This window comes from Corythoichthys intestinalis, chromosome 21 (assembly GCF_030265065.1).
Source record: "Corythoichthys intestinalis isolate RoL2023-P3 chromosome 21, ASM3026506v1, whole genome shotgun sequence".
In the NCBI taxonomy this organism is placed as follows: domain Eukaryota; kingdom Metazoa; phylum Chordata; class Actinopteri; order Syngnathiformes; family Syngnathidae; genus Corythoichthys; species Corythoichthys intestinalis.
In genome coordinates, this window is record NC_080415.1 from 40288699 (window position 1) to 40313466 (window position 24768).

At 41.4% G+C, this 24768-nt stretch overlaps 2 protein-coding genes across 2 annotated transcripts in view; both read right to left on the reverse strand.

The window, feature by feature from the left end:
* The window catches only part of mrtfba (myocardin related transcription factor Ba), a 43414-nt gene extending 32860 nt beyond the window's left edge, over nt 1-10554 (reverse strand). The window contains exon 1 of the mRNA XM_057825763.1: nt 10246-10554. The gene's annotated coding sequence lies outside the window, so the exon portion shown is untranslated. The remainder of the gene's footprint in view (nt 1-10245) is intronic.
* Nucleotides 10555-12249: 1695 nt separating this feature from the next.
* On the reverse strand, nt 12250-24714 carry ercc4 (excision repair cross-complementation group 4). Its single transcript, XM_057825764.1, has 11 exons — nt 24397-24714; nt 22981-23161; nt 22690-22885; nt 19921-20128; nt 19616-19796; nt 19415-19546; nt 19231-19335; nt 16262-16826; nt 13669-13761; nt 13482-13594; nt 12250-13389 (listed from the first exon to the last, which is right to left on the reverse strand). The coding sequence occupies exons 1-11, from the start codon at nt 24571-24573 to the stop codon at nt 12656-12658; spliced, it is 2685 nt and encodes an 894-aa protein (XP_057681747.1). The 5' UTR covers nt 24574-24714; the 3' UTR covers nt 12250-12655.
* Nucleotides 24715-24768: the final 54 nt, after the last annotated feature.

The following is a 24768-nucleotide window of genomic DNA, read 5'->3' on the forward strand; positions in this document are numbered from 1 at the left end:
AGGAATCCACAATCTGAAATAGGACATGGTTGTGGAGGTTTTCAAACAGAAACATTTTGAGGAAAAAAACGTTCAAGGGAGTTAGGTAGCAAAAATGTTACATGTTGTGACGTAGGGGCAGAAATTGAAATGCGGTTGCAACATATGTGTTCATTCTTTGAGCTAGCTGAATGTCACTGCTAAAGAATACGTCCAAAATCCTTGTTTTCCCACACGAAAATAAACGGTAATTCATGATGATGTCAGGAACTATTTGCAAATACAGTCAGTCCTAACCCTAACACAAGGCCTGTTCACACTAGGGCTGCCACAATAGCGTACCGTACGAATGCTATTTTTAGACCGCAATGCTGCGCGAAGTCACCATCATAAACAGGAAGCGGGTCAACATAGAAGCACGCTCGGATACAAGCCATGCTAGTACTGCTTGTTTTCTACCGGTAATCTTTCAAAAAAGAACATGCCGAATAGACACTGCTGCTATGGAACTTGTAGAAACAACTCTAGACATTACGACATATGAAGGATGTTTTCTTGATACGTTTCCTGAAGCCAAAAACTCAAGAGGATAAAAATGTGAACAATGGATCAAATTGCGCTGACGTCCAAAAGACCAGTTTAACGCCAACAAGGTGAAGCGATTCGCCATTATATGCAGTAAACATTTTGTTGGGGGCCACGGTCCTACAGAGGTCGAAGAGGTAAGCCCTTTCGATATTTTGACTATTTTTGTAGCGTAGCGTTTTGCCGTGCTGACAATGAATGACCTGAAAAAAATTAAAATGGTATCTGCCTGCCACTGTTACCTTTTCTGTTGTAAAAAAACAACTTTAGCAAGGGTGGAGTGTAAATAAATTATAGAAGTAAGATTTGTTATTAATGAAAAAATTAAAAGTGTTCGTTGGCTGTCTGTCTAAGACAACCAGAGGATATAATATATAAGAAAGACAGGGCATATGGTGGTAAACAATAGCTTTTTGAAACAGTAGAAGGTCATTGTCAGTGGCGTAAGGCAATGCACACAAAAAGGTGTCCATAAAAAAGCTACCTCTGGATCAAGTCGGCTCTTTTTCCAGCCCTAAACACTCAAGCCATCTCTTTAACTGCACATTTGTATGTTCTTCCACAACTTTACCAGTCAATTTGGCACCAGGGACATCATTTTCGGACAGAATTTGTAGGTTTAGCTCCGTAAACATCTCGTTTGTACACTTTTTACATGCATCTAGCATGAGGGACAAACGCGAGTTTGACCCCGCTAGCAACAGTAACTTCATGAATAATAATGAGCAAAGGTGACATGTTACTTGCGGTACACTATTAAAACAACACTTGGTAGCTTTTCAGTTTTAGTTGATTTTAGCGACGCCGGTGGACAAAGGCGGTAGTGTTTTGTTGGGCCGTCCCAAACAATTGTTTTTCTTCCGATTAGTCTGCAAACTTTTTTAACAATTAGTCGACTAGTCTAATAATTTTTCATGAACTTTTTTTTATGTATTTATATTTACTAATTTTGCAGTTAATTTTTGCTGATGATTAATGATTATAAATAACAATAATGAATCACAAATAAACAATAGGTCAAATGATGATGGCAAGAGAATGGAATGTAAACAGATGCAGAACACTGTGACTTCACTTTTCCAACAGGATTCAAAACAATTCTTTCTTACTCTTTTTGTGGTACGTCTACATTGTTCTCAGCATTCGAGTGAGGTCCAGGAGAGTGGATAAATAAATGTCACGTATCACAGAAGTGGAGTACATGAAAAAAACTTACTGTTGCACGTTGATACGACGCTACGATGAAGTACTACAGCCCAAAAAAGTATTTATTTATTTATACTTTAAATAACCCTTTTCACACCAAGGCTGTCACAAATAACTGACCAATTAAAAGAAAGGAATTTCAATGGAATTTCGGTGTTACAGAATAATGAATGGTCCGTGGGGAAAAGCAAGTAAGTGAGAGAATGCGAGATAGGAAGGGACACATAGTTGTTACGGCTGACATGTGCCAGTGAAGAGTAAACATTGGTCATGTATGTGCAGTATTCTTTTAATAGAAATAAGTATCACTGTCAGTCGGCAGAAATCTAAAATGAATTAAAAAATACCACAACCTTGCCATTTAATTCGCGAGTATTAGACCATAGACTTCATAATGTATTGACGGCACACGGGGCCAATAAATAGGGGCCTGCATTGTTGGCAAGGCTGTCAAAGCTGACCGAGTGGAATCACAGACAAAGAGCTTTTTTCGTTGAAAATTCTTTTAAATAAATGCTTAAATCCCTAAATTCTTAATAGATATGGACATAAAACAGTCTCGATTCTTGGCTAAAAGCAAAAAAAAAAAGTGCAGTTCACATTTATTTTATGTACATATGTCGAAGTACAATGCTAGTCTGTTAGTGAGTGTAGCTAGCGGCCGCCTTGTGTAAACAGAGCTTTTCCAGTTAAAATTCTTGTGAATAAATGCTTAAATCCCCGAATTCTTTAAAGATATGGACGTAAAACAGTCTCGATTCTTGGTTAAAAGCAAAAAAAAAAAAAAAAAAGCAAAAAAAAAAAAAGTGCAGTTAGCATTTATTTTACGTAAATATGTTGAAGTACAATGCGAGTCTGTTAGTAAATGTAGTTAGCAGCCGCCTGATGTCAACAGAGCTTTTCCGGTGAAAATTGTCATGAATAAATGCTTAAATCCCCGAATTCTTTATAGATATGGATGTAAAACAGTCTTGATTCTTGGTTAAAAGCAAAAAAAAAAAACGTGCAGTTCGCATTTATTTTACGTAAATATGTCGAAGTACAATGCTAGTCTGTTAGTAAATGTAGCTAGCAGCTGCCTGATGTAAACAGTGCTTTTCCTGTGAAAATTCTTGTGAATAAATGCTTAAATCCCCTAATTCTTTATAGATATGGACGTAAAACAGTCTTGATTCTTGGTTTATAGCAAAAAAAAAAAAAAAAGTGCAGTTAGGATTTACTTTACGTGAGTATTGCGACTATGATGTCAATGCAGTAGCGGCTAATTTCTCCCATTGATTTTTTTCACAACATTTCAAAATGCATGCATGGTACGAAAAACATAATAATTACCTTGAATTCTCGAACAAATCATTCCTGAGACAATATTTCCTGTTTGTATGCGGTACAGCTTTCGTACTTTTTCAGCAGAAATCCGGCATTAGATCGCTGCGTGCGTGTTTGTGAATAGCTCCTCTTGATGTGGGTGGCCCTCTACTTGAATGCGAGGCGCAGTGCATGACCGATCTGTCCCGTCAATACATTATGAAGTCTATGATTAGACTTATCAAATCTTCAGATCCAACACAATAGCTCAATGTCTATCTGTCTGAATGTTGTGAATTTTTCTTTCAAATCCAGCAACGTACAAAACAGAATGACACTGGAAGGGAGTTGGGCCAGTGTGTGGATTATAATTCATGACTAAGAAATCATTTACTCCATACAGTTGGTGGACTTCATAATTATAGACTTAAACCATTTATAAATCTAGCCCATCCCAAATGGAAAATGGTTTAGGACAGATATTTGCCAGGAAACTATTGGACTGATAAACATTTTTTTGAAATGAACACCATACCCGTCATTTGACATTCCTAATGAAAACATCTTGTATGTGGCAATGTTTTGAATATGGGCCAATAGAATACTTCTGGAATCTATTTTGAACAAAGCAAACAAAATGTGTTGTTTTACGGTCAATTGGGAAATAGATAGTTATGCGTCCCACAGTCTTACTGCAACAACAAGAAGAGGTTAAAAAGGTTTGTTTTAGAAAAAGCAACAGCTGCTGCTGCTATGGCTACTGATAAAAGTACAAGAGCTATATTACATGTACACATACAAAATCAAGTGACACAAGTTAACAGCAGTCAATGCAGCTCTAGCCGTTACAACGAGTGACCAAGTTGCCAACAGCCTTATCAGTTCATTATTATGCGTCAAATACGACCAAGGAAGGACTTAGACTGTTGAACTTTATATTACCTTGCGGTATACATATTACAAATACAGTGTATCACAAAAGTGAGTACACCCCTCGCATTTCTGCAGATATTTGAGTATATCTTTTCATGGGACAACACTGACAAAATCACGCTTTGACACAATGAAAAGTAGTCTGTGTGCAGCTTATATAATCGCTAATTTATTTTCCCCTCAAAATATAGCCATTAATATCTAAACCCCTGGCAACAAAAGTGAGTACACCCCTTAGAAACTACGTACTAAATGTCTTAATTGAGTACTGCTTATCATTTTCCCTCCAAAATGTCATGTGATTCGTTACAGGAGCGCTGTCAGCATTGCTGCAGAGATTGAAGAGGTGGGGGGGTCAGCCTGTTAGTGCTCAGGCCATACATCAAATTGGTGTGCATGGCTGTCACCCCAGGAGGAAGCCTCTTCTGAAGACGGTACACATGAAAGCCCGCCCGTCTCATCAGACATTGTTTCAGTAATTCATGTGCTTTGTTGACATGTCTTCAGCAAACTGTTTGCGGGCTTTCTAACTTGTAGCATTAGCATAGCATTCATGTTCACGTTAGCATTAGGCGATTGCTGACGGCAAGCGTCTTCTTAAACTCTTGGACAACATATTTTACATACAGTGCGTGGCGTACAGGTAGGTATACTTAATTGGAAATAATATATTACTTTCCTGCTGAGTGTGTATTATCACGTGCTAGATTTGTAGATGCTACAATATGTGCTCATCTGTCAATTTTCATTTGAAAGAGTTTTTGTAAGGATGCTCTTAATTTTACAGATTAAAATATTGAGTAAACGTTGACTAAAACTAGACAAAATTAGTCTGAGTTTTCATCAGCAAAAACTAGGCGAAAACAAACACATTTTGAAATGACTAAAATATGACTGAAACTAATAAGTATTATCGGCCAAAAGACTAAGACGAAAATTAAAAGGGCTGCCAAAAACAACACTGGTTTTCGGATTGTTATTTTGAGATTTAGGGGGTGTTTAGGGGTACTTAAAGGGTTAATTCCAATTTACGCGAAAATTCGCGAGCGTAGGAACGGAACTCGTTCGTAACCCAAGGACTACCTGTATTATACACAAAATGTTTTGTGTTGCCTAGTCAATGCAAAAAAAGTTTCATTAGCGACAGCCGTAAACAGATTCTATACGTGGATGCGCACGAGTGTTTTGAATAGTACATTTATATGCACTGTAAACACTCCACTGATGAATAACAATCCCTTCGTGCTAAGATTCCGTTGGAGTTTGCAGATCGGGAGCCCTGAATAGACTAGATCTGTTCCAAGAAAAACATCTGCTTTTATCCTGAGATAACACGAGCAGTGATGTCATTATTTGGAAGTGGATGTCTCAAGCAGAGGCAGAACTCTGCTCTCTTCTCACAGACTCACTCGCACGTGCGCCGCCGCTTCCTTCCCGCTTAACCTTGTGTACTGAAAACAGTCAATGGACAAAGGACATAAAAAAAAAAAAAGTCAAAAAATGCTACTATTGTATGTAAGCGCCTCTTAAAATATCAGCCTTTTCAGTTCCCAGTATCGCTGTACCTTCATACAGCTCAAACACAGACAAAGATGATGACTTTGACATTCAACCCAACATATTTAAGTTAACAGACAATTTTCTACATGTGACTCACAGCCTAGATTTGCTGAGACATCACCTCACTTCTACAACATATCATTTAAAGAGTGATAACATCATGTGGCCAGACGGACCCGTTTCTGTTTCTCATTGGCGCGACTTGTGTCACTTGCCACTTTATTAGACACACCAGCACAAAACTTCAGCATTTCTGTCCCATCTTGGAAGTGTACTCCAGTTGATGAACATCACACACATGATGATATCTCCAACGACAATCACAAGCCCTTCCTTCCATTTTCTATACCTCTGGTCAGTGTTACGAGTCCAAGCTCACTTTGGACAAAAATTGTACAACACCACGCAATGTTCACAATTCAAACAGAGTAGATATTGAGTAAGACAACCTTTCATAGCCTCAATTAGTGGGCAAAGAACACAGGTACCCTGCGAAGAATTATAAGTGACTCAATAGCAAGTCTCCTCCCCACAAACCAGATGTCATATTCCTAATTACTGACCGGTGAGAAGTAGAATGGTGCTGTATAACCTCCAGATTTTTGTTAAATTCAAATCAAAGAAGAATGCCGATACTACCATATGGAACGCTCGGCTACAGGCATTGTTTGCTTGCTAAATGTGTTTGGTAAATCAACCGTTCAATTAGTGTTTCACTAATACCGTTAAATAAGTTTATCACTAGTAGATGTCTAATCCATTTGAAGTGGGAGTGTGGTAGCGAATGAAAGTCTGTTCATTCGTTCCTACCCTCCCACTTAAGTGGGCATGCTGTCCCGGGCCTCAGGACCATAGGGGCCCCTGAATGACCCTTAATTTATTTGACTTTACATTCTGATATTTCTTTTTCAATTTAAATCATTGTCTGATTAAATTTTATATTCTACTCGATATATACTTCAAAACTTTAACATATTAAATATCTCAAATATCTATTTTTTTCCTTTTTTTGCTCCATGCAAAGATACTATTCCCTGATTGATTATTTTAACTGTGTTTGAGTAATATAAACAGACGGTTCTCCTTCAGGGGATTGGGTGGTTAGGGTTTGGTGGTCCTCATGGGAAACGCAGACTTCCATAAAGCAAAACACTACCACTTTTGTCCACCTGTGTCACTAAAATCAATCAAAACTGAAAAGTTACCCTGTGTTGCTTAAATGATTCACCTTTGACACAACCCTTATGAAAGCTAAATGCCAAATAAAATGGCTAATATTATAAATGGTAAATGGTCACCCCCTGTCGGGGATCGTTGAGGGGGAATGAAGGGAAAAGTGTCTTTTCTCGTATTTACCAATCGACTGTTTGCATTACTCTAACACACTTAAAATAATCTATCAGGGAATAGCATCTTTTCTCGTATTTACTTTTTGACTGTTTGTATTACTCTAACACACCCAATATAAAAATAAATAACACTTATACCATAGTTTAAGGCAAACAAACAGAATATAGGGCATAAGAGATACATGACGCCTTCTTATCACGGAAGCCCAACGTGTGCGTTATGCAACAGACTGAGCAAGATTGACGCTGACAAGCCCACGTCTGCACCACCAACTCTCGCAATCAGTTCTCCCAGACAGTCCAGAATAAATGGTAGGACGCCCTGACCCTACACAAGGAACACCGGAGAATACCCGATATCCAACTGATAACACGACTGACAAGACTCCAAGAGCCCCTTTGACGCTGAGGTGGCAAAATCCACAACCCTCGTTGCCCTGAAAACGGTAACTCCTAAATCCTCCTGTCCAATCCACAAACAGACAATAATCCTGAACAACACCCAAGCACACCCTTGTTCTGCCCACAGCCCGCCCCGAGAGAGCCTTCAAAAGACTGAGTGTTTAACTAATCGTTGTCGTTTTTTTCTCGGGAACCTTTTGTTGACTTGTAATATGGTGACCTTGGATCCTCGCCTGGGTCCATCTGTGCATGATTGCTATCGATCTGGATAAATGGTCAACTTTTGCTTCGAAGCATTTGTCCAGCTTTCAAAATGGAGTCCGTACAAGGGGTTACGACTAGAGTGAACGCGCGGAGTTTGGCCTTTTGGCCGGGTTGTCGGGTTCTCGCAGGCCCTGGTTGCTGGAGCTGCGCCAGCATGGGTACGTATATACAATGCATAAAAATACTGTAATTGAACACGGGCAAACATCCAAACCAGGACAAGCAAATATTTGTCCAGTGCCGTCAATGACAGCAATGAGTTAAGCAGTTTTCAAGCAAGCCATGATAGAATTATATATATTCCAGTATGCAGAAATTTAATATTAGAAGAAAATATATATCCATTGTATATTAATTTTTACAAAAAAAAAAAAAGGAAAAAAAAATGTATTGGTAGAGTATCGGCAGATACCACACTGCCGGGTATTGGTTAAGCTTGAGAACGATAAACCGATACGACCGGATATCCGGTTTTACAGGTGAGAGATACAACTGTATCGATAGTAAAGTTACCATTCGACAGTAATTAGCCATTAAATACTCAATGAACCGATAGTAGAGATAGAATTCGGCTATCGCGAGCACAAGAATCGGCTTCTAATGCCTAGTTCAATGCATTGTTTAATATGATAATAATTTAGCTTTTACCTCACATGCTGCGCTTGACAGCGCACTTAGATGGTGACGGGTGACCGGCGACCGCCGTCGTGGTTGCCTTAACTTCCCATTCATTTAGGCTGAACCGCTGGTAGTCGCCGTCATTACTCGATCGTCATGGGCGTTTCATAACAACACGAGAGCTAACAAAACCACTGTAACGCCCGCTCCGTAGCATTTTCGTCACCGCCCAAAAGGAAACTAGTAGTGGCATCGAAGCAACATCCTAAAACAATGGACAGTTTGCGCACCACGCCAGCGACGTGCAGCGATTGATTTTCAACGCACCCAGGAAAACTAAAGTCGGACTTTGAAGTGACGAAGGCAGCCAGATCTGTTGGAATGGGACAGAGCGGTACAGACATCGTGAGTTATTAACCCTGAAAAATAACCCACTACAATGGTGGAAAGGGCGGCATATTGTTTCCACGAAACACAGTCTTCTTAAACATGATCATGTGGATCAGTTGATCTTCCTTAAGAAAAATCTGCCCTTCAAAAAAGATATAGACAATCATGAGGAATAAAAAAATGTGGAAGCACAGGCATATGTGAATGACTTTGTTGTAAAGTAATGATTATAGACCTGTCTGTCTAAAATGCCATGTTTTTATTCCCCCAGTTATACCAGTGGTAAAGCATAATTATTTATTTATTATAACACTAGAAGGTTTTTTAAAAAAAAAATTCTAGAGCTGCTGCATATAACTAATATTTTTGGTAACACTTTATAATAACTATCCGCTTTACTAGTTAATAGATCATTAGTAAACTGTTGATAAATGATTTATTGTTGATTTGTGAAGTATTTGTTAACAGTTTGTTAAGCATTTACAGGGTGTTCCAATATGGTTGACCCCATTCTAAATGCCCATGCTAGTTGATGGAGCTTAATAAAACTATATACACTTTATGTTGAAGGTCATGAGTTTTATTGGTTAAATATACAAAGTAGAAATATTTGTTGGTTCTATGACAGATTTTCATAAATGTGCAACATGAGCGCTGCCTGCAAAATGCCTTATCAAAATGTCTTTTCTTTTGAAGTGAACGGCATTTCTTAACCTGAAAAGATAGAAATGCCAAACGTTACACACAAAAACTTGAACCGTTTCGACACAAGCTGTGTTTCAGGTTAAGAACACCCTGTAAATGCTTAACAAACTGTTAACAAATACTTCACAAATCAACAATAAATCATTTATCAACAGTTTACTAATGATCTATTAACTAGAAAACGGATAGTTATTATAAAGTGTTACCATATTTTTTGCTTGTAAGATGTTTACGTTGAAAGTTTGCACTTAAATTACTTACTTATTGTGTTCAAAACACCAGGAAATACATTAATTAAATTACTGCGCTTTATTGTTGTCTGTCACTGGAGTTTTATTTTATTATCAATCCCATCCAACAAAATGACGGTCATATGGTAAGCTTTTTTTTTTTTTTTTTTTCATAAAAAAAATTAACATAACATAACATTGTTATGAAATTTTGTTGTTTAATTTAATTTTTAATCTTTTTTATATGTTTAAAATACTGTACGAACACACACAACAAATGTTTACTATCGTATCGTTTTCACTCTGTATCGAATCGTATGGAATCGCTCGGCCGTAAGAATGTATCGTTTTTTAATCGAATCGGCTTCATGCCAGAGATCCCCAACCCTAGTATTGGTGTCATGATATTACTTTGGAAAGGGGAAGGCCAGTGGGTGTGGGGCGCAGCAAACTCTTTCAATCTGACAGGTGAGTCGATGAGTTCCCCTTAGTATTGAACCCTCAACACTCAGTCATTGTGAACTCTTCACGATTATTGGAAACTACACATCTATTGAATGTTCGCGGTGCTCCTATGATTTCATTAACAGCCCCTTATTATACTTATGTCGCCGATTCGATGTGCATGTCTCATTCGCTTACATTTTGGCTAGTTAGCTCGTTCCAGCGAGCTAACGTGCTAAAAACAAGACAAGACCGCCGCGGAGAGCGCAACTTACCAACTTGGCAAGAGCGGAAATCCAAACACGTCCGACTTGACGTTCATGATGATATATCCGTCAGTGACAGACTAGTCTTCTGTTGTTTTGCTCTCCTCCGGCAATCAGATTCAAGTTTATTTGGCGGAGTAAAATGGCTGCGACTGCTCCGTGGGTGCTGATGCAGAGTGACGTCATGACGCAACCGGACAGGAAGGGAGGGTCGACTCGGCTCGCCCCGGGGATCGGGGGGCGTAGCCACTAGGCGCTTGAGGGTCGCCAACTCCTCAGTCTTAGCTCAACAACAAACATGAACCCGATACTGGTGTCGCAGTACTGACACGTCAAGAATATCCAAGTCTGGCTCGACGTGACGTGACGTGACGGCGGTGTTGTCGTCTTATGTAATAGGTGAGTCACAGAAGCAGCTCGTTTTTACACAGTCATCAAACGAGAAGCGCTCAATAATTAAATAGGAGTTGTTTACTTCAATAAAATAATTTTATATTCACTCATATGGTTGTTCAGTAAGTTTATAGTTTGCTATTGTAGAATATGCATTGTATTTCAAGCCATATCAAGGTTGCAATATACAGTATTAATAAATTCCTCTCAATTTAATAAATTCCTCTCAAATTTCCAAAGAACTGGAGGCAATAATAACATTGTACAAAATGGGGATGTCACTGATCAGAAATCAGGCCCGATTACGATATTTTCAGAGGATTGTCATCAGGTCAGTTTTAAAATTATTACTACTTATTACCAGTGTTGTTAATAACGGCGTTACAAAATAACGGCGTTACTAACGGCGTTATTTTTTTCAGTAGTGGGTAATCTAATTAATTACTTATCTCATCTTGGCAACGCCGTTACCGTTACTGAGGACGGAAAGGCATGCGTTACTATGCGTTACTATATTGGTCGAAAAGCAGGAGCGGGGAGGAGGCAAGAAAGTTGTGACGCCGAGCAAACGCGATGCTAGGTAGCTCCAATAATACATGTTGTAGCCGATAGTTGGACAAACTACGCCCGCATGTTATGGTAGATATGGTAGATATCACATGTACTGTATATAGATATAACTAGATGCAAAATGACAGCCGCCATCTTGAAGCAGTAGGCTTTTTAGGACGGCCCTGTTGTAGAGAACCTTCCTCGCGAACCTAAGTAACTTTTTATCTAAAATACTTCTAAATCGGCAAAATCTTGACTTGAATCCATCTTTAAATGATGAAACAGTTTTAAAACTTTCATATGTCGAAAGTAGAGAGAAGGGAACTAATGCAATAATGGGAGCAATTTTAACAACTTTTAACAGTTGATTCAGGGTAAAGGGTAAATTAGGGTAAAGAATTGGGCTCGGGCCAATTGTACCAAAAACCTCCACAAAAAACTTCCCATAGTGTGGCCAATGTTTTTTTTTTTTTTTTTTGAGGAAAAAAAAAAAAAAAAAGTAATTATCACCAATTACTTTGCCAAGTAACTGATTACTCTTACATTCAGGTAATTGAGTTAGTAACGCAATTACTTTTTGGGAGAAGTAATTTGTAACTATAATTAATTACTTTTTTTCAGTAAGATTAACAACACTGCTTATTACTAAGTATTAGGCATGTGCCGGTATGAGATTCTGACAGCATGATAACCCTATGCAAAAATTTAGGAGTCTCGCCAGCCCGGGTTGTTGGATCTGCGCCAGCGCGGGTCCGGCTGGCGTGATTCCGGCAGGCTGGCTAAAAGGTCAGACTCCTTTAACGGTATGACGGAAATTTTTTGCGGTTTTGAAATGGTGACTTTTTCATACCACGGTATACTTTGAAATCGGTAATCGACACATGTCTACTAAGTATGAACTCTTTGGCTGCCATTCAAGGTGATCGTGTCAGGTCCAAAATGGATTGGACGTCGATGGCCGTTAATGGCAGTTAAACATGATCTCTCAATGCCAGCCTTGTACGTGTATGTTTTACGCCGAACAAAATGTCATACAGATTAGTATTACGATAAAAGATGCAAAAAAGCAAATGTAAAAATAGATTTTATTTGGTTTTTAAAAAATCTTAGAGTGGAATACTTCCATAAATTCTGTACATTCACACAAAATAATGTAAAAAAAAAGATTTTAAAATGTTAAACTAGAAAATGCCATTTTAGATGTCATTGATGGCACTAGACGTCCAATTCATTTTGAATCCAGTCCAAATGGATGGGACGGACGTCTAGCTCAGTCAATGGCACTGCAACATGAGCATTCACAGCAAGCAGTTTCAATGAAATGGATGTCTTATCATTGTCAACTATCATTGGGCTTTTGGAGATCACTTCGTTGGGGGGCCCTTGGAAATAAAAGTCTTGGAATCGTACCTTTTGGGCTATACAATATTTACATTTGAATAAATGTATGCATACCGTCCCCACAATTTCTGGTCTATTTTTTCTTCTGCGCCGGAGCCTGAACATCCGCAACATTGTGCAAGAACTCGTAGAGCAATTTGGCATTATTGGCATTCTGGAGTATTTCCGTTAGCTTTTCCCGGCTCAGTTTGGCCAGATCCGCCAGGCTGTCGGCATTTCTTACGAGAGCTCGAAAGTTTTTGGCGTCGACCCCCGGCATCTTGAGCAAAAAGTCGTACGGCCCGGCGTTGTAGAGCTCCGTCGATTCGGCCACCGCCTCGGATTCGGCCGTGACGGCTTGAGCCGCGGCGGCGTCCGGCTCGTCCCGACCCTTCTTCAATTCCAGAAAGAGGTCGCCCGTGGCGTGCGGCGAGGAGCACCAGAGGATGCGCAGACGCGGGAAATGCAAGGTGAGCAGGGTGAGTTTGGAGGAAACGTCACTGGCTGAGATCTCCTGTCGGAAGTCCGAGCGGGCCGTCAAGGAAAAGGGCTTGGCCGGATCGAACTCGATGAGCAGCACCGGTTTCTTATAATAGCGGCTCATGGAGAGGCACTGCGTGTAGAGGCGACCGCTCTGCAAGGAGCCGATCAGATCGCTGACGCTTTTGCGCTCCACGCAAATATCTGGCGTCAGGATGTAGTCGCCCACTTCCAAAGTGACCGGCTCGATGTCCAGGCCGCGGCGGTGGAGCAAGGAGGGGAGCTCGCTGCGGAACTCGCGCATGTCTACGATGACTCGCGACGGTTCCTTGGGCTGGTCTTGGCCTCCTGTTTCAACGCAAAGTTATTCCCATCGTGACTACAACCGAGAGAAACCGGCACTAAAATTACTATGGAAATTCAACCTAATGCACACTTACCGGCTTTGCGAGTGTCGGTGGTGGCGTTGGCGGGCTCCAAATTTCTGGCGAGGTCCAAGTTGGTGTCTTCCCGACCCTCCCTCTCTTCTGGGATGACCATAGTAGCCTTTTCCCTGAGGTCGCAATTAAAGGCGTTTTACGGCAAAATCAACAGAAGCAAAGCAAGTGAACGTGAAAGGATTCTGACCTAATGAGATGTTCAAAGGCTTTCTTTTCCTTGGACAGCCCGGTCAGATATTTCTGTTCCTCTGTTGAGCCGCCATAGATGAGGAAGTACACCCTAAAGAGGCAATCGCTCATGAGAATAGCAGTGATCACTTTTGATACAAACAAGTGAAAGATCCAGAATTTCAAAAGTTAAAAAGAAATACCATTCCAAAGAAAACTCCCATAATAAGAGTGGGAACATCCCTAGACTAGGGATGTCCGGATCGCATATTTTTGCTCCTGAAAATGATAATGATTTAATTTTTTTCCCATTCTCTTTTATGTTTTTTCATTGCAAGTAAAATAAATGAAGATATTACCACCAAAGCATTTGTAATCTGGGAGAAATTGAGCATTATCTGACAGAATTGCAGGGGTGCCAATACTTTTGGACAGCAATGTATGGATATTTTGTCACACTCTTACTGGATAAGCAATAGCAAGCTTATATGATGAGATTTGACCCTGTAAAGCTTAAATTAGATGTTCTATTAAATTGCCTCCAACTGCGCAATCTGGGTCAGTCCCATATTAAACTCCATTTTGCAAAACAGCTTTTGACCCGACATCAGTGTTAAACAGTGAATGTAAAAATGTGACTGCCATTTATACGTCAAAGTTAAATGGTTTCCCATTTTCCATTTAATACTCATTTTTAATTGACTCCTGTGACATGGATCCACCTATACTGACAGTCTATGAGTCAGTCTAGTTAGGTAAACGTTTGTTACCTCATGAAGGGAATAGTATCTTTTCTTGTATTCACCGATCGATTAATATATAATATAATCAATCAGGGAATAGTATCTTCTCTCGTATTTACTGTTTGAAATACTCGAACACACCCAATATAAAACGAATAGCACTTATACCATAGTTTAAGGAAAACAAGCGGACTATAGAGCATAAGAGATACATGACGCCTTCTTATCATGGAAGCCCAACGTGTGCGTCACGCAACTGACTGAGCAAGATTGACGCCGACAAGTCCACGTCTGCACCACAAACTCCTGCAATCAGTTCTCCTGGACAGTCCAGAACAAATGGCCGGACGTCCTGTCCCAGCACAAGGAACACCAGAGAACGCCCGATATCCAACTGATCAGACTCCAAGAGCCCATTTGAATCGGAAGTGGCAAAATCCACAACCCTTGTTGCCCTGACAACAGTAACTCCCGAATCCTCCTGTCCAATCCACACACAGACAATAATCCTAAACAATGCCCAAACACACCCTTCTCCTGCCCACAGCCCGCCCCGCGAGAGCCTTCAAAAAGACTGAAAGTTTAACTAATCGTTGTCATTGGAAACCTTTTGTTGACTTGTGATATGGTGACCTTATTACGAGTCTGCCTCCTCGCCTGAGTCTGTTTCTGTTTTGCCTTGCCGTTTGATCGCTGTTGACCTGAATAAATCATCAACTTGTGCAAAGCCTTTTTCCAGCTTTCAAAATGGAGTCAGTACAAGGGGTTAAGACTAAGGTGAATGTGCGGAGTTTGGCCTTTTGGCTGGGTTGTTGGTTTCTCTCCGGCCCGGGTCGTTGGATCTGGGCTAGCGCGGGTCCGGCGGTTTGGCTGGCTTGATTCTGGCAATCTGGCTAAAAGGTCAGATTCCTTCACTCAACAGAAAAGAGCATACATAACATAGCATTTGCTGCGTACAAGTCTCACCAGCTCAAAAGAACTTTTGGACAAACAAAGACTAAAATGAACCTAGTCACTACTGGTGTCAACAATAATCGATGCGGCGATGCATCCCGATGCGGGCCATGGACGATGCGATTCGATGCGGGCAACAAGCCGAATCGATTCAGCACATATTAAAATATATAAATCCGTTCAAAAATCTTCCAGTGATGCAATGGATTTGGTCTCACCATTTGTATTATTATTCTCATGTTTACCTGTAGAGGGAGCTATTGTACAAGCAATGCAGGAGGGATGAGGAACTAAAATTGGCTTCCTCACGGGAGTAACGTCACAGACATGCGCAATTGCGCAGTGGCACTCAAAGCAGAGATAAGACATAATAACAATGGCTAAAGCGGAGAAAGAGGAAGCGCGAAAGATTATTGACGCACCAAAGACATTGAAAGCAGGCTTATGGAGACATTTTGGCTTCTATGAGGTTGGTGGGAAACTTGACCAAACTTATGCGGTGTTTAAAAAATGAAAGGCTGCTTGTGTGTGTAAAAAAAAAAAGAAAGAAAGAAAAAGAAAGAAAGCCCTGGTCTCATTCAAAGCACTAATTAAATGCTGTGATGTTTTTTTATTATTTTTATATATATTACTATTTTCATTTGACTACAACCAGGAATGACACAAGAGCCTATAAAAAGGTGTTTAATGTCTGACCGCTTGTGTTGCGTCATGAGTCACGAAAAATATGCTTTGTTTAGCATTTTAATGCATCCCAGGCTTTAATGCATCGTGATGCATTGCCGAATCGAACCGAATCGAATCGTGGCCCTCTTAATCGAATCGAATCGAATTGAATCGAATCGTGGCCCTCCGAATCGTAATCGAATCGAATCGTGAGGGCAGTGCCGATGCACACCTCTACTAGTCACACACCTGAGCGGTTTGCCAGGTCGACAAGCTTTGTAGAGCTCCAGCTGGCGCACGAAGCTGAGTTCGGCGTCGTACAGCACGATGAAGGTGGGTTCCACTTCATGTAGCACCCGCGTCAGGCTGTGGGGGTCCGTGCAGCCCTTTAGGGGGTGAATGACCATCAGAGGTTCCTTCAGAATAGCATAGTATGCATCGGATGACAAATCCAGCTTAAGAGCATCTTCCTCCGCCATTTCGTCTTCTTGGCCAAAGATGTCGTCGTCATCGTCGTCATCCTCGCTGCCGCCCATCGCCGCCTCCCGATCTTTGCCGACCATCTGAGTCAAGGTTAATGAGGGTTTGCTTTTAGCCTTGGCGGGCTTTTTTTTCTGTTCCTTCCCTCGGCCCTTTCCTTTGACGAGGCCGTTGGTTTTTTTACGGCCGGGCAAGTGAACAGAGGCGGCCGAAGGGTCTCGTTTGGCGACGGTGCGGGCGTACATTCGCTTTAGAAGCCACTCGGCGCCGTGCCTGATGTACTGTTGCAGTTGAGCGCAAGTTCTGTCATCGCTGGCGCAGATCAAAACACGACCTGAAGGTGGACAAGGGGGAAAAAAAGACTTGACGTCTTAGTAGTATGGTGAACGAGGGGTGTGACAATATGGGGATGCATTGTGATACATTGCATCCCAATCAGTTATCGATATGCGCCCCCTAAGAATTGATATCACTGTGTAGATAAAGGTCCACCGATATTGGATTTTCAAAAAAATAGCCAATGTGTAAGACAGTTGTTTTAAGCGGGTTGATGATGAAAGGCAATTGAAATAATATGTAAATGTATATATTCCAATTTGTTTTATTCCAATTCATTCAAAACTGGAAGTGGACGTCTAGCGCTGTCAATGGCACTCAAACATGAGCATTCAAAGCCAGTCCTCCCAGGTTAAATTGAATGGACGACTATTGTTGTCAACAGCACGCAATGCATTAAAGGGTACCACGGATAGAAAGACATGTAGCTCTTAAAAGATAAAAGTTAGTTAGAGTTATGATTATTTGATATTAAAACCCCTCTTAATGTTTTTGTTTTAATAAAATTTGTTGACATCACAGAAGGTGACGTCACATGGGCTCCTTGCCGTACTTCCGCAGTGTCACTCTTTAACTATCTAAGGTAGTGATTTAAACACACCACAAGGTGTCAATGGCGGGTTTTAAATTCACTACAGATCAAACCAATGAGGGCGTTTTGTCCCTCGACTGACGCTGTAGTTTGCAGTTTTACTGTGGGTCTATTGTACCTTACGTTCATTGAATGTGGTCTTCACAACGTACAAGACTCCTGATAATGGCTCCCAGCATCATTATATTATATTTATATATATATATTAGTATATTGTGACTAAAACATTCAGCCATCCGGTGTATTTGTTGAGCTAAACGAGTTGCTAAAATGTTTAGTTTTACCAAAGCCTGAGTAAGTTTTATGTGTATTTAGCATATCTATTTTGATTGTGAATGCCAGTCCTCTTTGTTGTTTAACCTCATTAATACAGATTGAAGTGCTTTTCTTTTTGTGAACATTACTTTTTTGAGAAATATGAATATTGTTTTTGTTGTATTTTCACTATAATATACTTATGTTGGTTGTGAAGGATTTGCCGAAGCTTATGCCAAAGATTGCCTGTGTCCACTCTGCCTCATAGGCTAGGTTCATTCCGCAGGTCTTAATGCACAAATCCGGTTTTTTTTGTGTGTTTTTTTTGTCATATCTGTTTTTTTGGCATGCCCGTTCAGACTGCCTTTGTCCATTCAGCCCGTTCAAGTATCACGCAAGAGGCGTGACAGCTAGCCGACATGCTAACCCAAGCCGAGTGATGTTTCAAAGTCTTCGAAGGGGAAAATCACACATAACTAGCCTGGATCATTTGACAGGACGACTGGGTTGTCGATTGTCTTTGCTGATTGGCAAACCGCCCGGCGGAGAGCAATTTACAGCTCGTTCCCCTGAGGAGGGCGGCTGCAGTTGTTGTGCAGCTAATGTACATGAGGAGAGCTTTTTACATGCCGATCAATGATCAAACGTAAGTAGTCATTTATTTAAAGAAAGTTTGTAGTGTTTACTTTGTAATCGCTGTATTGGCGGCTGTTTTTAACACAAAGTTGCAATTTCTGATCGGGTGAAAAATTTGACAGAACATCGGGCACACCAAGAGTGCAAAAGCCGAGTATAGTGCTCACCCGGCGGGGATATGTGCGACAAGGAGCATGTCAGCCACAAAATGCAGGCCTCCTCCGTATTAAAATGATCCCAGTATTTGACATAATACAAACCAAGATGTTTACTCACTTCCTCGTAAGTACCGTGCCCCACAGTAGTAGGGCTTGTTTTGGCCAATATCTGCGGTGAATTGAAACCTTTTGAAACTCCAAAAAGGCGCACACCCCTCACCCTCATACAGCAAGATTTTTCTGCAGCCGTTTGACTGGCATGATGAGAAAAAAAAACGTATTAATCTGCAAAATCAGCTGACTCCTTAGTTCTTCTCATACAACAGTACGGCTGTATAGTGAAGAGGACTCCTTCTACCGTACACGTCACAGCGCCCTCTTTCTCATCTCGAGCCTGTTGCCGGAAGTCACTCATTTTCATGGCGCGGGATCGCTTTCACACACATCCAAGCGGTCCATATCATTCAGGAGCATAAAATACCGCGTGTATTATGAAATAAACATGCTTTTTCGTGTAACATACACTTTAAAGAGTGACACGGTGGAAGTCCGGCCCAGTGACGTCAACAACAATGGAGACCTACTAGTGGAAATAATTGTACACATTTTGTTAAAACGAAAACATTAAGAGGGGTTTTAATGTCAGATTATTATAACTTGTACTAACATTTATCTTTCAAAAACTACATGTCTTTCTATCCATGGTAGCTTTTAAGGAAAGACACTCATTTGTTTCCATTGATGAGGTGGACAATTCTAACCTGGTTCATGCTGAGACTTGTTGTTCTCACGTTCAATCTCCTGCAGGACCTCCGTCAGAGCCTCCCACTTGGGGCTTTTCTCCAGCACGAGCACCCGCCTCACCTCTGAAACACGCAATCACAGTGCGCCCGCCTTTAGCCCTCTACGCTTTTAAGATTTTTTTGGTGAACACTTTGCAGTCACCTGAAGCGGCAGCTGGCTGTTTTTTCTCTCCTTCGGATTCCGCTTTGACTTTCTTTTTGCTTTCTGGGATATGGTACACTCTGCTCCTGGCGTTCACAAACATTGAGGTACTAGAGTCCAAGAAGAGCCACCCTAAAATGATGGATTATTTGCGATCAAAACGGAGAACAACACGTTTGCATGACCGGGTTGGCAGGTTACCCGAGTTGGAGCCAAAGTTCTTTTGACTCGTGCGGAGGGACTCGAGAAGATTGAGGAATGTGACGCAGTCGTACTGGGTGAGGTAGAGAAGCAGAACCCTCAGAACCTTCAGGTCTTGGACTAGCGCCTTTGTCTTGGCTCCTAGCTGGTGCCATAAGGGGTCCAGGTAATGACGGATGGTCTGGATGAAGAAAAGCAGGTTTTGTTCATTCATTAGCATAAATTGCACGATGTTAAAGTTGGTTTCCGTGGCGATCAAAAATAGCATGAGAGTAAATGGCTATCTGATTCAAAAGTGTGGCCACCTTATCAAAAGCATTACTGAGCGTGTTCTCCAAGGACAGATCCTCCGCCTCCAAAGTGGGATTGTAGCGCTTCAGCTCCTTCAGACAGGCGCCCATGATGTCCAGGATGGAGCTCTGGATAGCCCTCATGGAAGGCGTCAGTGATACGTGCAGCTCTACAACATCTGGCTTGTGTCTGTCTAGGGCTGTGTTCACCGATGCTTGGAACCTAATCGACATGACGCAGAAAGCAAATGAGAAAAATAGTGAGCGTTTGTGGCTTGAAAAAAAATACAAAGACGAGGCCAGAAGGGCTCAAACACACGAGTTCAAAATCACCTTCTGCTTGTTTGGACTTTGAGTTTCCCGACGAAAAACAATGAAAATTGCAGTTCTACTATTGAGTCATTCCGTTAAAGTGCGTATGACACCAAAATGCATGTTTATTTCATATTTCACACAGTGTTTTATGCTCCTGAATGAAATGGACCACTTGGATGTGTGCGGAAGCAGTCATTTTAAATATTCGATTTTTGAATCCCGCGCCATGAAAATGAGTGACTTCCGGCTCCAGTCTCAAGTTTAGGACGAATGCGAATGTGACGTCACCTGGGTCAGCATCTCACAATACAGCATTGCTTCTGAAGGGAATACAGTGATACCTCAGCTCACGAACATAATTGGTTCCCAGAAAGTGTGTGTAAGGCGAAAAGTTCGTCTTCTGAACATTTATTTCCCATAAGAAACCATTAAAATGAGAATAATCCGTTCCCAGGTCCCCATAAAACATAATTTTCTACTAAATAAGCCTTAAAACTACACAAAAATATACCTTATTTTCTTTAATGTCTTCTTAGGCTTAACACTAGCCTGTGGTGGGGTCTTTTTCGGTCCCATAATAGCAAAAGTACACTCAATATGGTCCAAAATGTCTATCAAACACAAACCACGTCCGCACTCAACGAAAGGGAGGGGACGAACTGGGACGCCGTGAGCGTGCGTCAGTTTCTCGTGGCGCTGTTCGATCGCGTGCTTTGGTTCGTCCGCCCAAAACTAGTTCGTCAGCAGAGACTATATGCTCGCGAATTTAATGTTCCTGAGGTGAAAAGTTTGTGAGCTTAAGCGTTCGTCAGCGGAGGTTTTACTGTAGTTACTTTTCTCGCACACACCATATAACTGTTTGCATTGCTCTAACACACGTACGCAGCTTTGAATCTCATAGCATTTTGTGTAATGACAATAAAGCCGTTCTATTATTCTATTCTATAATCAATCAGGGAATATTATCCTTTCTCATTAAGTGGTACATGTATTAGTATTGAACCGTTTCGGTACGTGGTAGTCGGTTCGGAACAGACGCGTACCGAACGAGTTTCTGACGTAATATAACACTTTTCGAGGCTGTGAGTCGATCGGGTCTGTGTGTAGATTATATTTACTCCGTCTTCTCTATTATAATGAGGACCAGCACGGTAGGACAGTCCAGAAACGTCAACGGCGCGACAACATGGCCACCGCGAGAACGCAGTGAAACGCGGCGGCCACGTTGTTAGAGTCAATCAGCCAATGCACACCAGTCGCAGTGCGGCCGCGTGTTAGATGCGTCCCAGAAGCGACTCAACGTCCATCAGATCTCTTGAGTGGTAGATCGGGGCACAGTTGACTTGTCTTTGTTGATTTACTGCTGTCTTCTCTGCTATAATAATAACCAACACGGCCCCGTGTTCAATACAAAACCATCCTACCACAGCAAAACAAGTAGGAACTAATATTCACATCGGAACTAAAGTTATACAACATAAAATATACAATATACAGTGCCCTCCATAATTATTGGCACCCCTGGTTAAGATGTGTTTTTTAGCTTCTAATTTTTTTTTTTTTTTTCAAATAAGATAGGACCTTAATGGAAAAAAAAGAGAAAAATCCAACCTTCAATACAAGTGCATTTATTCAGTGGGGAAAAAAATCCCACATAAAGAAATAATTATTTGACATCAAATAATGTGTGTCACAACTATTAGCACCCCTGGTGTTAATACTTTGTACAACCCCCTTTTGCCAACAACACAAGGTCTGGGGACTGAGATGGCCATGGGAGGAGCTTGATTTTGTGTCTGGGGAACCATTTCTGTGTAGATTTGGCCATATATTTTGGGTCATTGTCTTGCTTAAAGACTCAGTGACAACCCATCTTCAGCTTTCGGGCAGAGGGCAACAGATTTTGATTTAAAATATCCTGGTATTTCAAAGCATTCATGATGCCATGCACCTTAACAAGGTTCCCCGGGCCTTTGGAAGCGAAACAGCCCTACAGCATCACTGACCCACCCCCAGGCTTCACAGTGGGTATGAGGTGCTATTCAGCATGCGCATCTTTCGTGGCACGCCAGACCCACTTAGAGTGTTTGTTGCCAAAAAGCTCAATCTTGGTCTCATCTGACCAAAGCACACGGTCCCAGGCTTCAACTGGGACCGTGTGCATTCATTTCATTTTTATTTTAGTTCCATTCTGCAAGTGTTGATGTTATGAGCAGCTGACTAAAGTCAGCTTAAGCTCGCTGTCTGTACAATGATGTCTAACACATGTTTTTGGATGGTTATTTTGAGATTCAGCGGGTATTCAGGGGTACTTAAAGTGTAGGACCGGAACTCATTCGTAACCCAGGAACTACCTGTATTTTCCGCATAACTGGAGCGAAACAGATTTGATAACCTCAAAAGCATTCAATTTTAGCACTTCTCCTGCCTAGATGTTACGATGCCCTAAGTTGTGATACGCCACGTTACCTGGGCCAAAGGTAGAGCTTCTTGACAAAGAGGTTCCTCATCACGCGCTCCACCTGGCAGAAACCGGTGGAAAAAGCCGCGGCTTTGTCGGTGAAGGCTTTGATGAAACCCGTCTTGTTTTTCTGTCGGAAAAGTCGGAGGATGAACGCTTCCTGACATGACTCGATGATTTTATGAGCGCGGTACACCAGGATGCCTGAGAGGAGACGGGAAACGGGGAAAAAAATGCACACAGCTGTGAAAAACCGAAAAATTGTACAGGAAAAAAATACGTATTATTCCCAAATTTACCTGATATGAGATGAGCAGGTATGCGGTCGGTGAGAAAGTCGACCACCAGAATTCTGCTGGTGACAAACATCACGCCTCCCTCCGTGTAAACGTTGTATCGCTCGGTACCTTGGACTTCGCTGGTCACGGTCCTCGGCAAGTGCGTCACACCTTCCACTCGCAACTGCTCCGTGAAATACTCCTAAATGACGACATGGCGTTGACACAGATGGAAAGTAGCCAACTATAAATATCTTGCATTATACTTAAGTAGTCCTTACTCTATTTGATCATACTTTTAGTAAGTTGTGTTGCACCAATGCTAGTATTAGCAACATCGGTATCGGTAACAATAAGGCACTGATGCAATGATTTAATCAGATTCAGTAGTAATAAGAAATAATGTCCTGACGCCGATCTACTTTCCAAATGCCAGTCGCCCTACCAAAGATGTCCACCTCTATGCACGCCACTATAAAAAATTTTAAATCAGCCTTTTGCTGTGAATTTCAACGTGTTCATCACGAGTAGACGTCCAGTCCGTTTGAAGCGGGAAGGTGGCAACAAATAAACCGACGTCAAATGGATTGGACGTCTAGTGCCATCTTTGGGAAGCAATGACTTGAGCAGTGTAGGACTGCAGCTATCGATTATTTTAGTATTCGATTAATCGATGAACTATTTAGTTCAAATAATCGAGTAATCGGATAAGGAACATAAAAAATTAAAATACCAGCGCTAAGCCTCACTCTTTATACAACAAAAGAACAATTGGCTAACTTGCAATGCAAAAGTCTGCTAGCTTAAAAGCTATAAAATGCTAACTTTTTTTTTTTTACAGCGCTCTTACCAAATGGTTCAGACACATATTCCCACAAAAACCGGCTAAATATAACTATAAACTAAAATACAAATGCATTTAAAAAAAAAACAACAACAACACGGAGCAGCTGGATTCAGCCATGTGAAATGAGGCAGACTAGAGGGCAGTGTATCCACCCAAATCAATCAAGCTGTATGCAAACACTTTCAAAACAAACCATTACAACACCGCATTATTTAAACGAATACTCGAAGCAGCAAAATTTAATTTGAATCTTTTTTCTAATCGAATACTCGAGTTCATCGATCAATCGTTGCAGCATTAGTGCAGTGTATGACCAAGTCATGATGACAACTACCTTACAGTGAAGTGAGTTTGCATTTATTTAGAAAAAAAAAATCAGGATAAAAAAAAATAGTGGCGCAACACTAATTTTAGCAAGTGGATTCGTGAAAATGTGGTTTTCCTTTGCATCTATGTAGATTGAAGTCACCCTTGTGTAAAAGTTGAATCGAGGGAACCCTTGTTTATTCCCTTTAATTTACGTTTTCAGAATCGGAACGCGCTTGAACGAGTGGGCCACCTAGGCTATCAGTGTGGAGATTTGCCCCGACCTGTTCCGGGGTGGTGGTGTTAAGTAGGAGAACCAGGCTTCCTTGCTCCGAGTAGACCCGCATGAACTGCAGCAGGATGCGGTCTATCCCCATCCCTTCGGCCACCACGAGCAGCCCGTCACAGCCGAACAGGTTCAGGAACATTTCCGTTTCAAACTCCAGCAGGGGACCCGCCATGGTGGAAGCCCACCCCGAAACAGACCCCAAATCGCTTTCCAATGTCAGCTAAAAACAATAAAATCCATTGCAAACCCCCCCCCCAGACCGCTCGACAGCGGTGTGAGCCAACAAACGTATTGACGTTAAGATTTCCGGTCACGTGACACTAACAAAACAACGACGATCTAAACGCCCTAGCTAACGTAAGGGCGC

Coding starts and splice junctions, on each gene's coding strand:
- ercc4 (XM_057825764.1), bottom strand. CDS start 24,573: ATGGCGGGTCCCCTGCTGGAGTTTGAAACGGAAATGTTCCTGAACCTG. Junction 20,129..22,689: donor AAGCTCTACCTTTGGCCCAG/GTAACGTGGCGT, acceptor CATGTCGATTAG/GTTCCAAGCATCGGTGAACA. Junction 19,797..19,920: donor TCAGTAATGCTTTTGATAAG/GTGGCCACACTT, acceptor TTCTTCATCCAG/ACCATCCGTCATTACCTGGA.